Source organism: Urocitellus parryii, chromosome 1 (genome assembly GCF_045843805.1).
Source record: "Urocitellus parryii isolate mUroPar1 chromosome 1, mUroPar1.hap1, whole genome shotgun sequence".
In the NCBI taxonomy this organism is placed as follows: Eukaryota; Metazoa; Chordata; class Mammalia; order Rodentia; family Sciuridae; genus Urocitellus; species Urocitellus parryii.
The window spans coordinates 53,377,449-53,395,533 of NC_135531.1; the positions used below are offsets into that span (position 1 = coordinate 53,377,449).

Below are 18,085 nucleotides of genomic sequence, written 5' to 3' on the forward strand. Positions count from 1 at the left end.
CAAAGGCAAGGGAATGCAGGAAGAGCCCATCCCCATCTCTACTTTTCAGAGAAAGAAAGGTAAAACCCTTGGAATTCTGTGAATTACCCAAGTCCAACTGATAGCTTATCAGTTAACAGAGCCAGGCTGAGAGAAGAGATTAGATAGTCTGACTTCTGCTGTTGTCTTCAGTTCAGCTAGCTTAAAATAATTTCCCACCCACTGTGCACTAATAACCAAAAGAGTTTAAAGTAAAAGTGAATTAATTGAACATTAACAATCTGCTGGATACATTTCTGTTGTTGTTGCCGTTATCTTTTAAACAAGTGCCACAGAATTTCTCTAAGAGGTGGCTCATTCGTCAAGTTAATTGAGGATAAGCCTAGGTAAACTACAGGAAGGGAATTCAGGGAGCGGCTGCTGTAGCAGAATGAATCCACCAGGTGGCAGGCTTCACAAATAGCACCTATTTTTCGATCATTTACCATTTTTCTACTTAGTAATGTTTCCAACCTAATATTTGTACTCTACATCCTTTGTGTATTACTCCTTAGAGAAATTATCTTTGCTATATGTGTGTAAGTCAAAAGTGAATTGTCCTCTGAAAGAGCCATGTAGAAACAAAGAGAAAACTGAATTTGGTTTTTATAGGGTGTATGGGGTGATGTGCTGCCATTTAGCAAGCTCTGCTCCTCACTGTTTATGAATGAGGAGTGCTCAGGATCTAAATTATATTTTGTCTTATACAATTTTTTGATGTTTACATTTCCTCGATGATCTGATTCTTCAAGCATGACTCGCGGCCATAAATTACATGCTGATATGCTCACCACCCCTGGTGACAAGCCCAAACCATATACCACACCAGGCAGAGGCAGAGGGACTCAGGGTGTACCCTCCCCTATACAGTGGGTCTGGGAGGGAAGAGCATGGAAGAGTGAGGAACAGAAGAGAAAAGCACAAGCTCTTCCCTTGGGCTCTGTGACCCTAAGGAAGAAGAATCTCAGGGACTCTGAATCTATTGCCCTTATCTGTACATCGAGGATGACAGTCCCTTCCCATTCATTAGGTTGTAAAACCAAAAGTAAAGAGAATATATATGAAAATTGTTTAAAAATCAAGCTCTACAAGCTCTACCATGCCAGGTGGCATGGTTAGCTTCATTAGATGAGACGTAAGAGTCAGTGCTGAATTCCATAGAAGTGAGTAGAACTCGATTTCAGATTCAAGTGGACAGTAGGACAGCCAGATGATCATTACAGCTCTGGGTGACTACTTCATATAGGAATGTGGAAAAGGATTAAAAGAACATCAATGAAAGGTGAATTCCAACCATTTTGTGGCCTCTAGCCTTCAAAATAAGAAAAGACATATTTTTATCTGGTCTCACTCAATTTGTGAAGAGATAACCTGTTCCAAAAATCTTTCAGTGGTAGCCCTTACATAGTTATTAGCCAAAATTTCCATTTAAATAATACATAGAATGCAAATCTCTATCCTTTCTGAATAAGGGGGTGGGGGTGTCTTGTTGAAATTCAAACCCTAGTTTCCTAAAATATTTTCTACAAATATGACATTAGGTATGAGCTTATATGTTCGTAAATGTATAAAGAACTATAAAACCAATAATTAAATACTAATACTTTCCTTGGAGGTAAGGCATGGATAAATCTTCCCTAACAAAATATGAATATGTAAGAGAACTCCTAGGAATTGAAAGACAGAAAATAATAGCAGTAAGGAAGTAGCTAAATGAATTTTGATTCACCCAAGTGATAGACTACATTATACAGCAAATAAAAATCATGTTCTTAAGATAATACTTAATGATAAAAGTTTTTAAAAATTATATAATGAAAAACAAATATAGTAAAATTGTTTTTAAACCTTGTGTGTGTGCACATGCATGTGCAAGCCTGAAAAAGAAAGGCCAGCAGTGGTCAGGGACATAGCTCAGTAGCACAGCACTTACCTAGCACACATGAGCCCCTGCGTTTTATCTCCATCACCCCAAATATAAAAAAAGACCAGCAGACAATACATGAAATATTACCAGTGTAGTTGGGTGGTGGGCTTCTCAATGATTTCCTTTTTATTTCTACTTTACTCTTTTCTTCTTATAATGGCATGTCTCAAATCAGAGGCAGAAAGTAGATGTTATCATTAAAACAGTCAGTCCCTGTTTTTTCAATCCCCTGTTCTTATCACACTTAACTTCCCATCACTTGGTACCACTTAGAGATGAGCTGCTGGGTGTCCTCTAGGCAAATGCCCTTTTCCTTATCCTACTCATATTTTCAAGGTAATCAGAACCATCTCTTACTTTGAAAGGACATATTTCTTTCCTGGTTATTTCAAAATTCTAAAAGAGTTTATGGATGCCAGCGTGACTACCTGCTGCCCTGGATACCCTGGACCCAGCAGCTGACTCCATGCTCAACTCATCCCCAGGGCCTGCCCAGGAAACTCCTGTTCCCAGATTGAGTGAAAAGACACAGAAGCCCACCAGGAACTACCTCATCCAGTGTGATCTGGTTAGAAAGAGGTTTCCTACCGGCTGGCACATGTTTTCCAGTTCTGCAAACTGACAGGTTTTATGACAATAGAAAGGAAACCTTTTAAAGTAATTAAAAATAAAAGTCTCATTCAGTTTTGCTACTCTGTGATTTCTAGGCCAAAGACAAAGCACAAAAAGGAGAATGAATATATATATATATATATATATATATATATATATATATGCATGCCAAGAGCAGACAGCCACTGGGCACATTTATACTTAATACATATGGATGAAGATAACTTATTTATAGAGTCCTTTCCATGTGTCACACTTGGTGCTAAAGGCTTTACAAACTCTCATTTATGCCTCAGATGAGCCCTGTGGATAGGCAGCATTGGTACCATTAGCAAGTACCATGTATGTGACTCCACTGAGACCTCAGGAGGTGAGCAACCAGCCCACTGAGATCATAGAGCTTAGATTTGTTTGTTTGTTTACTATTTTTTATTCTAATTAGTTTTACATGAGAGTAGGAATGCACTTGGGTACATCATATATAGATGGAAAATAATTTCTCATTGTTCTGGTTGTACATGATATAGAATCCCATCAGTCATATAGTTCATATATATATACATACATACACACACACACACACACACACACACACACACACAAACACAAACACATAGGGTAATAATGTCTGTTTCATTCTACTGTCCTTCCTACCCGCATACCTGCTTCCCACCCTTCACTCCCCTCTACCTTAAGTAACTCTGTTCTTTCCTAGCCTCGCCCCCAACCTATTGTGAGTTAACATCTGCATATCAGAAAAAAACATTTGGCCTTTGGTTTTGGGGAATTGACTTATTTCACTTATCATGGTTGGTCTCCACTTCCATCCATTTACCCACAAATGCCCTAATTTCATTCTTCTTTAAGGCTGAGTAACATTCCATTGTGTATATATACCACATTTTTTTAATCCATTTGTCTGTGGAAGGGCACCTAGGTTGGTTCCATAGTTTAGCTATTGTGAGTTGAGCTGCATCACTCAGCTGCAACATTGATGTGGTTGCATCACTGTAATATGCTGATTTTAAGTCCTTTGGGTATAAACCAAGGAGTGGGATGGCTGGGTCAACTAGTGGTTCCATTCCAAGTTTACAAAGCTTGGATTTGAACTCAAACATGTGGTCTCCAGAGCTCACCCTCTTTAAGAGACTTCATATTTTACCCTCCACCCCATTTGAATTGCCTGGACTTCATTGATGGAAGGGTTGTTTAGAAACTGGAAGGCTCTTTTTATGAATGCTTGTATTTATTCATCTTTGGATCTCTTACCTCTGTTCTGTTCTGATGTTGCATCACAGCATTCCCCTTTGATATCACCTCATCTTTTTTATAGAGTGGAAATAAGGTGTCAATCACCACTACCCCATTTGAAAACACATCAATCAAAACAGGACCAGCCAGGAGAAACAGCTATAAGAGCCGGATGGTGAGGCGGAGCAAGAAGTCTAAGAAGAAGGAAAGTCTAGAAAGGTTAGTTAAATCATTCTTCTTGGGAGTTTGGTATATATCCATGTTGGAGAAATTACTTCTTACTTAAATGCTTATGTATGAGAAAGACCTATTTCTCTATGAGAAATTCTATGCCACAGCTCCCATATATTTGTTGAAGTTTGTATTCACAATAGCATTATTTTGACATATTTTTATTGCAGAAGGATTTTAATAGTTTTTTTTTTTTTTTTTTTTTTTTATCATCACTTGTGAGCACCCTGAGAAGTTTTTTTGTTGTTTCTGAAGCTGCTAGACTTCATTTTAGGAGAGTTGAATTTGAAGAACTGAACCAGTAGGAGGCAGTTTTTCACATTAAATCTGCATTTTAAATGTCCCTTAGATTATCTAAAAACAATTTTGTAATGCCAGATATTCCAAAATAAGTACATTTTTAAAGCTTCTAAATAAACCTGGAAGTTAAAGGATTTTTTCTAACTGGCTGACATCTAACAAGGTAACACAGTGGCAGCCCGGGGGAGCGCTGGTGCTCCAGGTGTCCCCTGGTGTGGCTTCTGTGTGCTGCCACAGCCCGTGTCCTTCCCTCACTTGGATCTGACAGGTTTTTCTCACCAAGAGGACTCTTGAGATAAATATAGGAAAATAGGCAGACAAGAAAAAAAATCATTTTTTAACTCCAAGGAAAAGTTTTACAAAAAGGGGAAATGTTTTACGTAGCCCAGCTGTGATATAAATTAAAATACAAGCCGTTGTGTAACTAAAATTCTTTGTTTTAGCCATATTGGGAGAAATAGAAAAGGGATAGTGTATTTGTTCAGCAGATAGAAGGAGATTATAAAAGAACTTAATTCTCATTTTCTATGGTAAGAAATCAACTGATAATTTCTACAACTGGGAAAGGTTTTTAAAATGCCAGGATAAGCACATTATTTAGCAAAATACAGACAAATGGAAGAAGAAACAGATAAAGTCGAAGGTAGTTTCCCTGAGATGTGCAGACAGCGTAGGGGAGTTGTTGTTACATTGTAAGTTTATGACTTTGTGCACCAAGTACTTTGATTAAAATTACACACACGAGTTCAAGAGTCCCTCTGTTCTTTCAGAGGTTGTGCTCTATATTTTGATTGTGCTTTAGGTTATGTATTGTTTCAAGGGACAGTAGTGCCCCAACTTTCTGTGTAAGCTCACCAGGGTGAGATTGGCTTCCATGAAGGTAAAAGAATGCCATAGATCCAGGTGCACTGATAAGCCAGGGGTAGCTGCATTTTTTTTGCTTTGTGACCTGCTCATCAAGTGCTAAGTGCATGGTCGTGCCTGTGTATCATGTCTGTTACCGTCTATAGAAGCTGCAGCCTCACCTTGCCCGGCATTTTCCATGTGAACACCCAGACTACAGTGTTGTTAGGAATATCCAGCAGCCTACAACAGAATAAACACAGCACACAGGCCTTCCTAGATAATGGGGAGACAATTGGTAGACACTTTAACAAATTAGTTAACACAAAATGAATCTCTGGAAGAAAACCATGACCTCTTGATATATATGGGGTATATACTCAGAGCTTTCATACAAAGAAGACTCTTCTAATAAACCTAATAAAGAAATTATTTGAATGTATTTGTATTTTTCCTGTTTTCCTGGCTCTTCCTAAGCGTTTGGCATTAGGAGAACCTTAAAAGACTATTCCTTTACAAGTCATGAGACAGTTTTAACATAAAAGTAGCATCCTCCTCTCTTCGCTTCTCTGTCAAAGTTGCTAAACTGAATGTGTGGATGTGGTAGGGAGGCAGGTGTGGTTCTGAAAATAGGCTCTGATCCATGATTTTTGTTTTCCACCCCAGGAGGAGATCTCTTTTCAAAAAGCTAGCCAAGCAGCCTTCTCCTTTACTCCACACCAGCCGAAGTTTCTCCTGCTTGAACCGGTCCCTGTCATCCGGAGAGAGCCTTCCAGGTTCCCCCACTCACAGCTTGTCTCCTCGATCTCCCACACCCAGCTATCGCTCCACCCCTGACTTTCCATCTGGTAAGTCTCCTGGTCTAGACAGCAAGAGAGAGTCCAGAGGAAGTGAAGTTATCATGAAGATTTTGCCAAGCTGAGGAAGTAAATGACAAATAGGACTCACAGGGAAGACAGAGGGGATTTTCTGACTATTAAACTAAGACAAGTAGTATGGGCTAAGCCTGCATGTAGGGAGGTTCATTTCATTAGTGAGATACTAAGACATGATGCTGACTGTACCACCAGTGGTCTGGTTGGGAAAGTATGGGGAAAAAAAGGGACAAGGACCCTGGATTCTTACAGCCTTCTTTTCTCCCCACAGGTACTAATTCCTCTCAGAGCAGCTCCCCAAGTTCTAGTGCCCCCAATTCCCCAGCCGGGTCAGGGCACATCCGCCCCAGCACCCTCCACGGCCTGGCCCCCAAACTCAGTGGGCAGAGGTACCGCTCTGGAAGAAGAAAGTCAGCCGGCAGCATTCCACTCTCCCCGCTAGCCCGGACACCCTCTCCAACGCCCCAGCCCACCTCCCCACAACGCTCACCCTCCCCATTATTGGGACACTCACTTGGCAATGCCAAGATTGCACAAGCCTTTCCCAGCAAGATGCACTCCCCCCCCACCATTGTCAGACACATTGTGAGGCCCAAGAGTGCCGAGCCCCCACGGTCACCGCTGCTCAAGCGTGTGCAGTCCGAGGAAAAGTTGTCACCTTCCTATGGCAGTGACAAAAAGCACCTGTGCTCCCGCAAACACAGCCTGGAAGTGACCCAGGAGGAGGTGCAGAGGGAGCAGTCCCAGCGGGAGGCAACTCTACAGAGCCTGGAGGAGAACAACGTGTGCGATGCCCCGTCCCTAAGTCGTGCCCGGCCAGTGGAGCAAGGCTGCCTCAAACGCCCGGTCTCCAGGAAGGTGGGTCGGCAGGAGTCTGTGGACGACGTGGACCGAGACAAACTGAAGTCCAAGATGACAGTGAAGAAACCAGATGGCCTCCCAGAAAAGCCTGAATCCCATCAGAAACCCCATGGTCTCGGCAGCGATGCAGAAAATCACGCTCTCTTTAGGCTAGAGGAGAGAGAGAAGAAAGTCTACCCCAAGCCTTTAGAAAGGTCAAGTCATTTTGAAAACAAAGCAGCAGAGGCCCAGTCTCTGGGCAACCGGCTGAAAGATGTCCTCCACAAGCAGGCCAGCGTGCGGGCCACGGAGGGGATGGCCTCCGACGGGACAGCAGCTGCCTGTGGCCCAGCACCAGGGGAGCACAACCAGGCCGTGGGTGATTTCAAAAGGGCCTCTGCTCCCAGCACCCTCCAGGACAGTCTCTGTCGCTCCCCTGATAGGTCCACCTCTGGGAAGGGTGAAAACACAGAGAAGACCTCCCAGGCCAAGGAGTTCCTCCGAAGTGAGAAGTTAGACAGTAAACTGGCCAATATCGATTACCTCCGAAAGAAAATGTCACTTGAAGACAAAGAAGATGGCCACTGCTCCATGCTGAAGCCCAAGATAACATCTAGCACCCATGAATGCCTGCCAGGGAACCCAGTCCGACCCATGGGTGGGCAGCAGGAGGCCCCACCTGGCTCTGAGAGCCGAGCATTTATAAGCAGCACCCACACAACCCAGATGAGCACCATCTCCTTTGTTCCTCTCAAGACCTTAGCTGGCCGGGTGGATGGTGGAGCAGAGAAGTCAGGATTGGTTGCTCCTGAGTCCCCTGTCAGGAAAAGCCCTTCTGAGTATAAGCTGGAGGGTCGGTCAGTTTCATGCCTGAAGCCCATTGAGGGTACACTGGACATTGCTCTTCTGTCTGGGCCCCATGCCTCTAAGACAGAGCAGCCATCACCAGAGCCTGCACAGAGCCCCAGCCCTGGTGGTGACATGGCACCCTCTGTGCCACTACCTCTTCCTGGCAGTAGTGGGAAGAAGAGTGAAACCTCCAGCCTGAGAGAGCCTTCCCCTGCCAGCTCAAAGATGAATAAATCCTACCTGCTCGAGCCTCGGTTCCTGCCCCCGAGCTGGGGTCTCCAGAACTCACCAGCAGCTTCCCTGCCGGACCCAGAGCTAAGGAGAGACAGAAAAGTTTCCCATCCTGCCACCAGGAGCCCATTGACAGTCACGGAAAATGATTCCCAGCAGAGAGTGTGTGGCCCCACGAAACACCAAGACTGTGTTACTGACACCAAGGTCATCCCTGGCCTGGGACAGACACAGCACAGCAATGACCAGGCTCGGCCATGTGGCCCTCTCCCATCTGAAGGGGCCTCCTCAAAGGAGAAGGCAAACCTAAAAGATCCATCTGAAAAGGACCCCTCCACCGGGAGGAGTGAGCGTCCTGCCTTGAGGGCTGATGTGCACAGAGACCCCATCGTGGAACTGTATCCTCTAGAGATTGCTAAAGCCAATGACAACTGCAAAAATCTCCCTTCTGTGGGAAGGACCCACCCAGATGCTAGTAGTGCACAGGCCCAGACCCTGGAGAAAGCGTGGGGACCTTGTGCAAAGACATACCACAAAGATGGCTTAAGTGAGGCAAGGTCCCTGGTCAGAGAGAACTCTTCCTTGAACTCTGCTAGAATTCCTTGTGAAAGGGAGGTGGGCAAGATAAGAAGTAGCATGGAACCCAAGCCTGAAGCCCCCCCTACCAAGTGTCCCCTACAGCCACTCGGAATTGAGAGTAGGAAAACTGAAAAGCTCCCCAGCTTCTCCTCTTTGCAGAAAGAGGGTCCCAAGGAGCCTGACAGGAAGGAGCAACCTCTACAAAGGCATGTGAGCAGTGATTCTCAGCACCCCCTGACCACCAAAGACCTGTCTGGCCCGGCCTCTCGGCAGCACTGCAGTTCCTCAAGCCTTGGTCCCCAAGGGACCAAGCCAGGTGTTGCAGAACCTGCAGCAGCCTTCCAGGATCCTCCTAGGCCTTCTGTTGCTGTGCACAGTGAGAGCAGTGACCACAATCTCCGACCTGGCCCTGACCCCAGCCCTTCAAAGTCCAAGCACCCAGACAGGTCCCTCTCCTCACAGAAATCAAGTGTTGTCACTGCAAAGGGCAAAGAGCCTGTCACTCAGCCCCTCAGTGGCTCTAGCAGAGAGGGAAGGAACGATAGTAAAGGTGGATTGGATGTGTTCACTGCCATCCCAGGCTCCCAGAGCAAAGCTAACGAGGTGGGTGGTGGGGCAGAAAGTGTGCCCTTCAACCCACTGCATGCTGAAGACAGTCCTTTAGATCCCAAACTGAAACCCAGCAGTGGGCGTGGCCCAGAGATGCAGGAGAAGCAGCTGCATTTACCAAGGCCAGGACACCCAGGCTTCAGCGAGTCAGTAGACCATAAACCTCTCATTGTGAGTGAAAAGCAAAGCCTGTCTCCAAAGCATCCCAAACCATCCACTGTGAAAGACTGTCCCCCTCTGTGCAGACAGACAGACAGAAGCCCAAGTCAGCAGGCCCCCGCTGCAGACAGGAAGCCAGAAGGGAAGAAATGCACAGAAGCACTTTATGTTCCTGCGGCAGACAGTGGGAAGCTGGAGGCCAGCCTTTCCCTAGCTCATGGTGAGGCCCGGCTGAAAGGCACAGAGAAGCCAGGTGCAGCAGTGGGAAAGGGCTCCTCAGAGGCCAAGGGGAAGGGACCTGGTCCCCAGAAGACCCTGCCTGAGGCTGGCAAGCTCAGCAGCATCAAACGGTCACCCTCGGCCACTGGGCAGAGTTCTTTCCGATCCTCTGCCCTCCCAGAGAAGTCTCTGAGCTACTCCTCCAGCTTCCCCGAGGCCCGGCCTGGAGTTCGAGATGCTGCCACGGCCAGCAGCAGCCCCTCTTCTGCCAAGGCCAACGGGGCCGCACTTGAGCCTACAGCCCCCAGCAACAGGGACCACAGGAAGTCCCAGTCTGGGGCAGATGGCAGAACCCAAATGACAAAGAGTGACTCTTTGCCATCCTTCCGCCTCGCCACCTCTGCTCTGGAGTCACAGCACTCAGATGCGCAGGGGCTGAGCGGAGTAGGCCACAGGGACAGAGCGCTCTCGGTCACTGCTGCCACAGGAGAAACCAAAGGTCGAGAGCCTGCCCCTGCCCAGCCTTTCCCCACTAGGAAACAGAATGTGGGCAGGGAGGCCATCAAGGCACCCCAAGCCCCAAACTCTGATCGCCCCATCACCCTGTCTTCAGAGAAGGACTTTGTGGTGCGGCAGAGACGGGGCAAAGAGAGTTTGCGTAGCAGCCCTCACAAAAAGGCCTCCTAACTGGGCAGGCCCCAGAGCAGGACTGTGGAGACCCCACCTGAATGTGTAACTGTGTCTTGACCACCTTCGAAACCAGCACTGTGTGGGAATGTCCGCCAGGCAGAGCTTGGAGCCTCACTGAGAAGGAGTGGGAGAGAGAGAGGGAACCTTCTTCCAGATGCCTTCCTAGCTGGAACCAGTAGAACTGTTGCCAGATGGTGTTTGTACAAAAAAAGAAGTAATACCTTTACAGCTAAGGATTGTTGAGGAAAGAGATTTTTCTCTGTAAATATCTAGCAATGTGTTTGGTTTGGGATGTAGAGTCTATACCTTGCTGCTGATTGCATTGTTTACTACGGCTTTTTAAAATTAAGATCTTTGCTTTACCACTTATCATAATGTAGTAATGAAGCAGAATGGTCAGAACTGGGTGTGTGTAAAAATAGAGACATCCATATTCATGTATGTACACATCCACCCACATGTTTTGGTCTGTGGTTTGAGAATATTTCAAGGCTCTGTTTTTATAAGTAGTTAAAGATGAAAGAAAGCCCTAAATACAGTAGATTGTGAGTTTTTAAATGTGTATTTTTAAACCAGTTTCTGATAGTACTGGATCTGGCTACCTGCATTTCCAGTTCTAAAGCAAGAGCACTCTGATTGCTGCATTTGGAATCCTCCATTATGAATAGTCAGGACAAATGAAGCTAGCCATTTTCCTTTCTCAGTTATCCTAGTAGACATTTTAATCCTTAGGTCCTGCTGTCCAAAAAGCCAGCTGTTCTTGTCTGTCAGTTATATGTCTGATCTTCTTTGGTGGTAGAGCAGGGACTATAAACATATCACCTTTGTTTCTGTTCTTTCTTTCCTTTCTTTTCAAACGGTTACACTCAGGCCTTTGTGCTATGAGTGACTAGTCCAAGAAGCACACATTTTGTGGTAGTCCTGCACCAACACTGCTCTTGAATAAAAAAAATAACTGGCTGCACACAAATCTGCTGGTACTTAGGTCAAGTGATAAGCATCAGGCATTGGAAGAGGTTTTAAATTTGCTTTTTTGAGGAAAAGAAGGGGGGAGTTGGATTTTGGCATCATAGCATATATATTAAGGAATAATCAGGACATCAGATACATTTTAATACATAGCTGGGGCCTTATGTTGTAGATGAAGCTTGCTGTTTTTAGCAAGTTCCTGGGTTTCACATTCATTTCTGATGCATCGAATAGCTCCATGTATTTCGTAACATGATCTCTCTCTTTGTATGCAAAAACTACTGTATTAATAAAGAGCAGCATTTTTGTAACAAAAGAGACTTAGTGGAGCTATTTGGTGCTTGAATGTGATCATCCTTTTTACTTTTGCTAAGCCTTATTTAAATTTTGTATACCATGAAATATGTAGAATTTGTCAAATCATTTAAGTGCTGAGGGGTTTTGATTTTTTTTGTTGAAGTTTTTTGGTGGCTTGTTTTGAATTGTGAGATGGCACTTGCTGACATAAGTACTAAGGCACTGAGAGATGCTTGGGACACATTGCAGGAGTTTTGGTTTTGTAAGATGAAACATTTACCAATAAATGACTAACCTAGCCCCAAATCCCCTTGGGATGTCTTAGTAGCTTTATGCTATAAAATTGTTTATGTAACCACAGCATCATTGTACAGCCCAATAGATTGTAAATCATCTAGCAAGGCTGTAAGCACTCCATAAACAAAGGTATAACAACCTACTACTCAGTTGTCCTTTGTTGTAAAGTGAATTGCAATGACAGGGAAAAAAAGTTTCCACTTTGCCCCTATTTTTTTTTTCCATGTAGTTTTAGCCATTCCCCATCACTACATGTTGAAATGTAGAAAAAAAAAATATTTTTTACAAGAACTTAAAAGAATTTCAAAGTGGTCTCAAAGCTTTTAATACATGTTTGGCAGTTGTCAGAACCTGATCCTTCTACACTCAGACATCAATCCAGGTCTGTCCAGGAGGTAGTTCATGGTTTACAGCCTTTGCTTTTTAACTGTCCAGTTTTCTTTAAAGCACAATTAGCTGCTTGTTTACAAAGGATATTTTTATGTATATTTTGTATAGTGTATTATCATTTTTGCCAAATATGTTTTTGCATTTTGGATGAGTAAAGAGTACTTAAGGTTGCATTCATGTATTACCTGTTGGTTGTTGTGAAGCTCTCCAGTCAGCTGGTAGAAATTCTCCTGTGTTCTCTTTGGTCAGTCTCTGTGTGATTGTAAGATGTGCTCCTCGGTAGTACTCCCAGCTGTAGACTTAACAGCTTAAAAGTTTGTTAGGATCTGTGCAATAAAGTGTTTGCAGTCTTATTTTCTCTAAGAAATTCCCCCGTGGATGTCATAATTGTTGTATATTGAACAAATATTTATACTTATGCAGTTGCATAACATTGAATAAAAATTTAGCATGAAAATAATGACTAGTAAGTTTTTTAAAACACATACGTAAATATGCATGCTACCTCCAAAGATATTACTGATTATCAGTCTATTTTAGGAAGTACGGGTTTTTGCACAATTGCTTTTGGTGAGTGGAATGGTTTGCCTTTTTTCTTTTGACCTCTACAAACAGTCCATTCTTCAAGATTGTTTTCAAACTCCTTTTACTTCCTCCTCTGAAGGACTTCTCAACTTCCACACCTGTCTTCCCTACAGTCTTCAGGGAAGAAGTGTCCTTTCTCCATTCTACCGCCTCACAGTCTTCCAAGCCTTGGCTCCATCCATGACTGGGGTCCCCCTCCTGGTTCTTTTTCCTGCCATCCTGTCTCTCCTTTTAGAAGCCATTTCCTTAACCTTAGCTTTTCCTTCTTTCCATGCTCAGCTGACCCCCTAAAACAGTAGTCTGTGCTGGAAACCTTCCCATCTTCCTATCACCCCTCACTTTCAGAATCTGGCTTTGTCCACTGCACCATCCACATTGTACTGAGGGCAGTCAGTGACACCCTGAACCCAAAGCCCACTTTCAGGCATTACTTAACATAGGCTATGTCTCCCTTGAACACCAGGTTTCCCGACAACTCTCTCCTACTTCAACCTTTGTCTATTCCTTTCTGTCTTAAAAATTCTGCCCTCTTCTGAGTACTTGTCTCCTTAAACACAATGTTTCCCCAGGTTCATTCTTTGCTGGGCCTTTTTCTTCGCTTTCCCCTTGGTCTTTCCTTTCACTTTTAGGTATTTGTATGTGATGACTCATATTCAAAACATCCCAAAGTGTGCCCATTCTCTTCTCAGCCCCTTCCCTCAAAGCATGCCATGTTCCTCCTCTTCTCACATGACCAGATTCTATGTGTACTCTCCCTTTACATTAAAAAACAATGAGAAAGGGCAAAGGGGTGGGAGGGAAGGGAGGGGGCATTGGGTCAGAAAGGATGGTGGAATGAGATGGACATCATTATCCAAAGTATATGTATGAAAACACGAATGGTGTGAATATACTTTGTATACAACCAGAGATATGAAAAATTGTTCCATATGTGTAGCAAGACTCGTAATGTATTCCACTGTCATATATAACAAATTAGAATAAAAGTATTTTAAAAAAACAGTGAATACATACACACACACACATACACACACAGAATCACCAAATTTGCAAAATGCTCTCTATTCCCATCACTTTTATGCTCCCTATTCTCATCACTTTTCTGCTACCAGAAACCTTAATCTCTAGCATCATCTCTCCCCCAGATGAGCCCAGTAGCCTCCTACCCGGTTTCCTTTCCACTTACCTACTCCTTCAGGTCCGTTCATCCTTAGATTTTTGTCAAATTCAAGAACACTATACTGTTACCCTGATTTAAATGTTTTAAGTAATTTTCATATTCTTTGGGATATAGGGCATCTCTTTAAATGTTCCCTTAGCCTACCTGTTAGGCCATTTGCTATAATTAAAACCAAAGGCAGGGTACTTTATAAAGAAGGTGCAGTTATAGAAGCAGAAAGACCAGAATTAGCTGATCCATCCACTCAGACTCTGATCTGCATCACAATGGCAGGACCATAATAGCTCTCTCTTGTAAGAATAACTGAGATCCCAAGAGACCTTCATTAATCCCTTTCAAAGCTGATGGCCCCAGAGATCTACCCACTTTGTGGTAGGCCCTACTTCACTACCACATTGGGGTCCAAGCTTCCAGCACATGAACTTTTGGGGAACATACTCAAACTATGTCCACAGCATCCTAGATAACGCTGTCTACCTGTGAGTAAGTGATAAGTAGATACTTATCTACTCATGTGGGGCAATCACATTGGGCACTCAACAGCCAAGCCCTCCAGAGAAAACTGATTGGTTTGGTGACTGGAGATAAGGTAGCATGACTTGCAGATTTTGGTTTAGCAGGCCCTAGGCAGGGCTAAAATTTCTGAGAATCAACAAGCTTTTAACTGGCTCAGGGGCTGCCTTCCTGGCCACACTAGGGAATTTGTATCTGAAGTTTGGACCCAGGCATCTGTAAGTTTTAAAAACTGTTTCCTGTGTGGTCAAGGTTGACAAGCAAAAACAAGAAATTACCCACTGACAGCTTAACATTTTGTTTCACTCATTTTCCCACCTCCTTGTGAAATCACAGAAAGACCTTTAAGAAACTTACTAGGTAACTGCTGGTCCAGTTACCCAGACCCTAATGACCTTTTCAGAGTGTCATCCTCAGACCAGCAACTTTTGCATCCCCCATGGGCATGCTAGAAATGAATGATTTTAGGCTCCATCTCAGACCCACTGGTTATGTGCATTTCAACACAACAGCCAAGTTGTCCATTAAAGTTGAAGAAGCTGCGTTATGGGGTTGTGGTTATAGATCAATGGTAGAGCACTTACCCAGCCTGCATGAGGCCTGGGGTTGCTTTGTCCCCTGCACTACATAAATAAAACCAAACTCTGTTGTCAGTATTTTCCTGGAAGATCATTACTTCAGATATTTATTAAACCCACAAATTCCCTGACCCTGTCCTGGTCCACTTAGAAACCTAGGGAGAGGCCCGGGACACTGGGTTTATAATGAATGGTTGGGAGAGGCAGGCAATTCTTATGAATGAGGCCTGGGCAAGTGATATGAGTATGTTAATTGTGTTTCAAAGTTGTCTGTGGTAAAGTCTATTTTAACCAGTGCTTCTTAAAGCTCCTGGCTAGAGGAAACTAAAGATTAAAATCTATGAAACTCTCAAAGAGGAACTTGTACATTTATTATGTACAGATATGTGCTTTAGCACTGGTCAAGATACTTCTCAGGTGCCCTCTTAAGCCTCAGTACAGTCTTCAAACAGTGTCGTGACATTCTTTTCTTGCTGATGAGGAAACCAGCCCAAATAAATGGGCTTTGTAGTTGGCTCCACAAGAACTCTCTACAGAGAGCTTGGGTTAGAATCCAGACTTTTCTGGTCCTAATGCTTTTGATCTTTCTAAACATTTCCAACTACCATAACTGAATTCAAAATTAGGCTCCTCTGTGAATGATCCAAGCCATCTTATTTCCTCTGTAATGCAGAAAAATCATACTATTAAGTTAACAAATTTGATGATTGGTGGAAAACCATAAGTGAGGGAAGCTAATTGTTCTCTGTAACAGGGCGTCTTTATTAGTTCTAATTAATCAACAGACAATTTCCCATGTAGTCTTCTCAGTTCACAGCACAAATGCAACATGAGAAAAGATAGGACTGGAGTCATCTCTGTCCTCATGGGAAAACACAAAGCAGCAGCTCGCTGAATTCTGGGGCTCTGTGTTCCAAGAGACAAGGTCATCTCATAGGCTAGCAGCCACTGGTGGACTTCCAATCCAGTTAGAAAGAAAAACCCCCAGATCAATTAAGCTCAGTGGAGTGTATTTTATTAAAGCAAAAACACAAACAATTCACAAATATGACAGCATACAGAACCAGGGCAGGTTCTAAGAACTCTCAACAATGTTTTCAGACAGTATTTAGAGAAAAACAGATGTGGGGGGTAAACAAACAGCATAACCAAACTGTCAGCTAAATGTAACTAGCTGTTTACAGCCCAGTCAGTTAACTGGCTACAGATCCTTTGGCAACCATCCAAAGCTCAGTTACTAGGATGAAACTTTAAATTTCTGGGCCAAACCCCAAAAGTCCAGTCCAAATCCATGATTTCCCACTGGCCTTGTTTAACCATTTCTCCCTATTGGTCATGCTTCCACAGGCAAGAATCTGATCAAAACATAAGACATCAGCACCACTTTCAGTCACCACCATCCGTAGATTAAGGGGTCCTCATGATCAAGTGTTTGAGTCATGGTCATCCCAGCCAAGAGAGCCCAGTTAGCATCCAGCAGATAGCTGTCCATACACATTTAAGACTTTGAGAGGATGGAGTGCCCCAGGGAGACTGACAGTGTGACTACTAGGAGGTTGATACCAAGGATTTAGACCATGTTTCTTAGCCAGGGTCTTTGTAAATCAAACCAAGTCAGATGATTAAAGAACAAGCCAGGTGGGAGGTCTACCCATTTTATTCAAATATACAGTTAAGCAATCTCGCAGCCCATAACTGGGTGGAACTGTTTCAGGGGATGAAACAAGTATCTAGAATTTTAATTACTCGACTAATTCTGCCAAGTGAAAAAGGCACCCACAAGGAAAAATTAGGAGGGGTATGAGCCTCATTATAATAGTACTGTTGTGACATCTTAGGGAAAGCTGTCCACTGTGCATGTCTTAAATTATCTGCTTCTGGAGAAGCACTTTCCCAGTTGACTTTAACTTAAAGCCTCCAACAATTCCAGGAGTCCAGAGGACCACCTTAAGCTGTAATATAAGATATTAACTCAAGAAGATCCTGAAGCTTTACTGCAGGGTGGACAGTGAGAATAAGCTACAGCACTCACCACACCAGTATTATTTTTTCAAAATTCACATTACCCTGCATACTCTGTGATGAGTTGGAGAGCAAATACTTTATAAATTGAATATTTAACACCTTAGAACTGAACAGACACTTTACAGAAGAAATACAATCAACAAGTATGTGAAAAAATGTTCAACATATCTAGTAATTAGAAAAATGCAAATTAAAACTAAGATTTTATCTCATCCCAGTCAGAATGACAGTCAAGAATATAGGCAACAATAAGTGTTGGCAAGAATGTGGGGGAAAAGATAAACTCATACATTGCTGGTGGGAATGCAAATTGGTTCAACCACTATGGAAAGCAATATGGAGATTCCTCAGAAAATTTGGAATGGAACCACCATTTGACCCAGCTATACCACTCTTTGGTATATACCTAAAGGACTTAAAATCAACATAATACAGTGGCACATTCATATCAATGCTCATAGCAGCTCAATTCACAATAGCTAAACTACAGAATCAACCTAGGTGCTCTTCAGTAGATGAATAAAGAAAATGTTGTATATATATTTTTGATAAATATTACTCAGCTTTAAAGAAAAATGAAATTATGGCATTTGTCAGTAAATGGATGGAGTGGAGAATATCATGCTAAGAAAAATAAGCCAATCCCCCCGAAAAAAAAACAAAGCCAAATGTTTTCTCAGATAAGTAGATGCTAATTCACAATGGCAGAGGGAAAAGAATTGCTAGGGAAGAATAAAGTTACTTTAGATTGGGTAGAGGAAAGAGGAATTGGGGATAGGAAGAACAGTAGAATGAAACATACATTATTACCTTATGTACATATATGACTGTGAGAAATTATACCCCATCTATGTATGACATATCAAAATGCATAAATGCATTCTGCCATTATGTCTAACTAATTAAAACAAATTTAAAAAAGAAAAAAAAAGAAAACCACAGAAAAGATGAGGCAACCATTGGACCCTCCAAAAGTCCATGTTAACCCTGGATTTACTTTCTCTAAAGTACCAGTTTT

The 18,085-nt window shown here is 43.2% G+C and overlaps 1 protein-coding gene across 2 annotated transcripts in view; it reads left to right on the plus strand.

The window, feature by feature from the left end:
* LOC113184202 (microtubule-associated serine/threonine-protein kinase 4-like) overlaps window positions 1-12,633 on the plus strand; it is a 162,164-nt gene extending 149,531 nt beyond the window's left edge. For both annotated transcript variants that reach the window (XM_026390814.2, XM_026390816.2), the window contains 3 exons: window positions 3,891-4,027; window positions 5,849-6,030; window positions 6,329-12,633. In XM_026390814.2, coding sequence (XP_026246599.2) covers window positions 3,891-4,027; window positions 5,849-6,030; window positions 6,329-10,230 — 4,221 coding nt within the window. In that variant the 3' untranslated portion in view covers window positions 10,231-12,633. The remainder of the gene's footprint in view (window positions 1-3,890; window positions 4,028-5,848; window positions 6,031-6,328) is intronic.
* The last annotated feature ends 5,452 nt before the right edge of the window (window positions 12,634-18,085 follow it).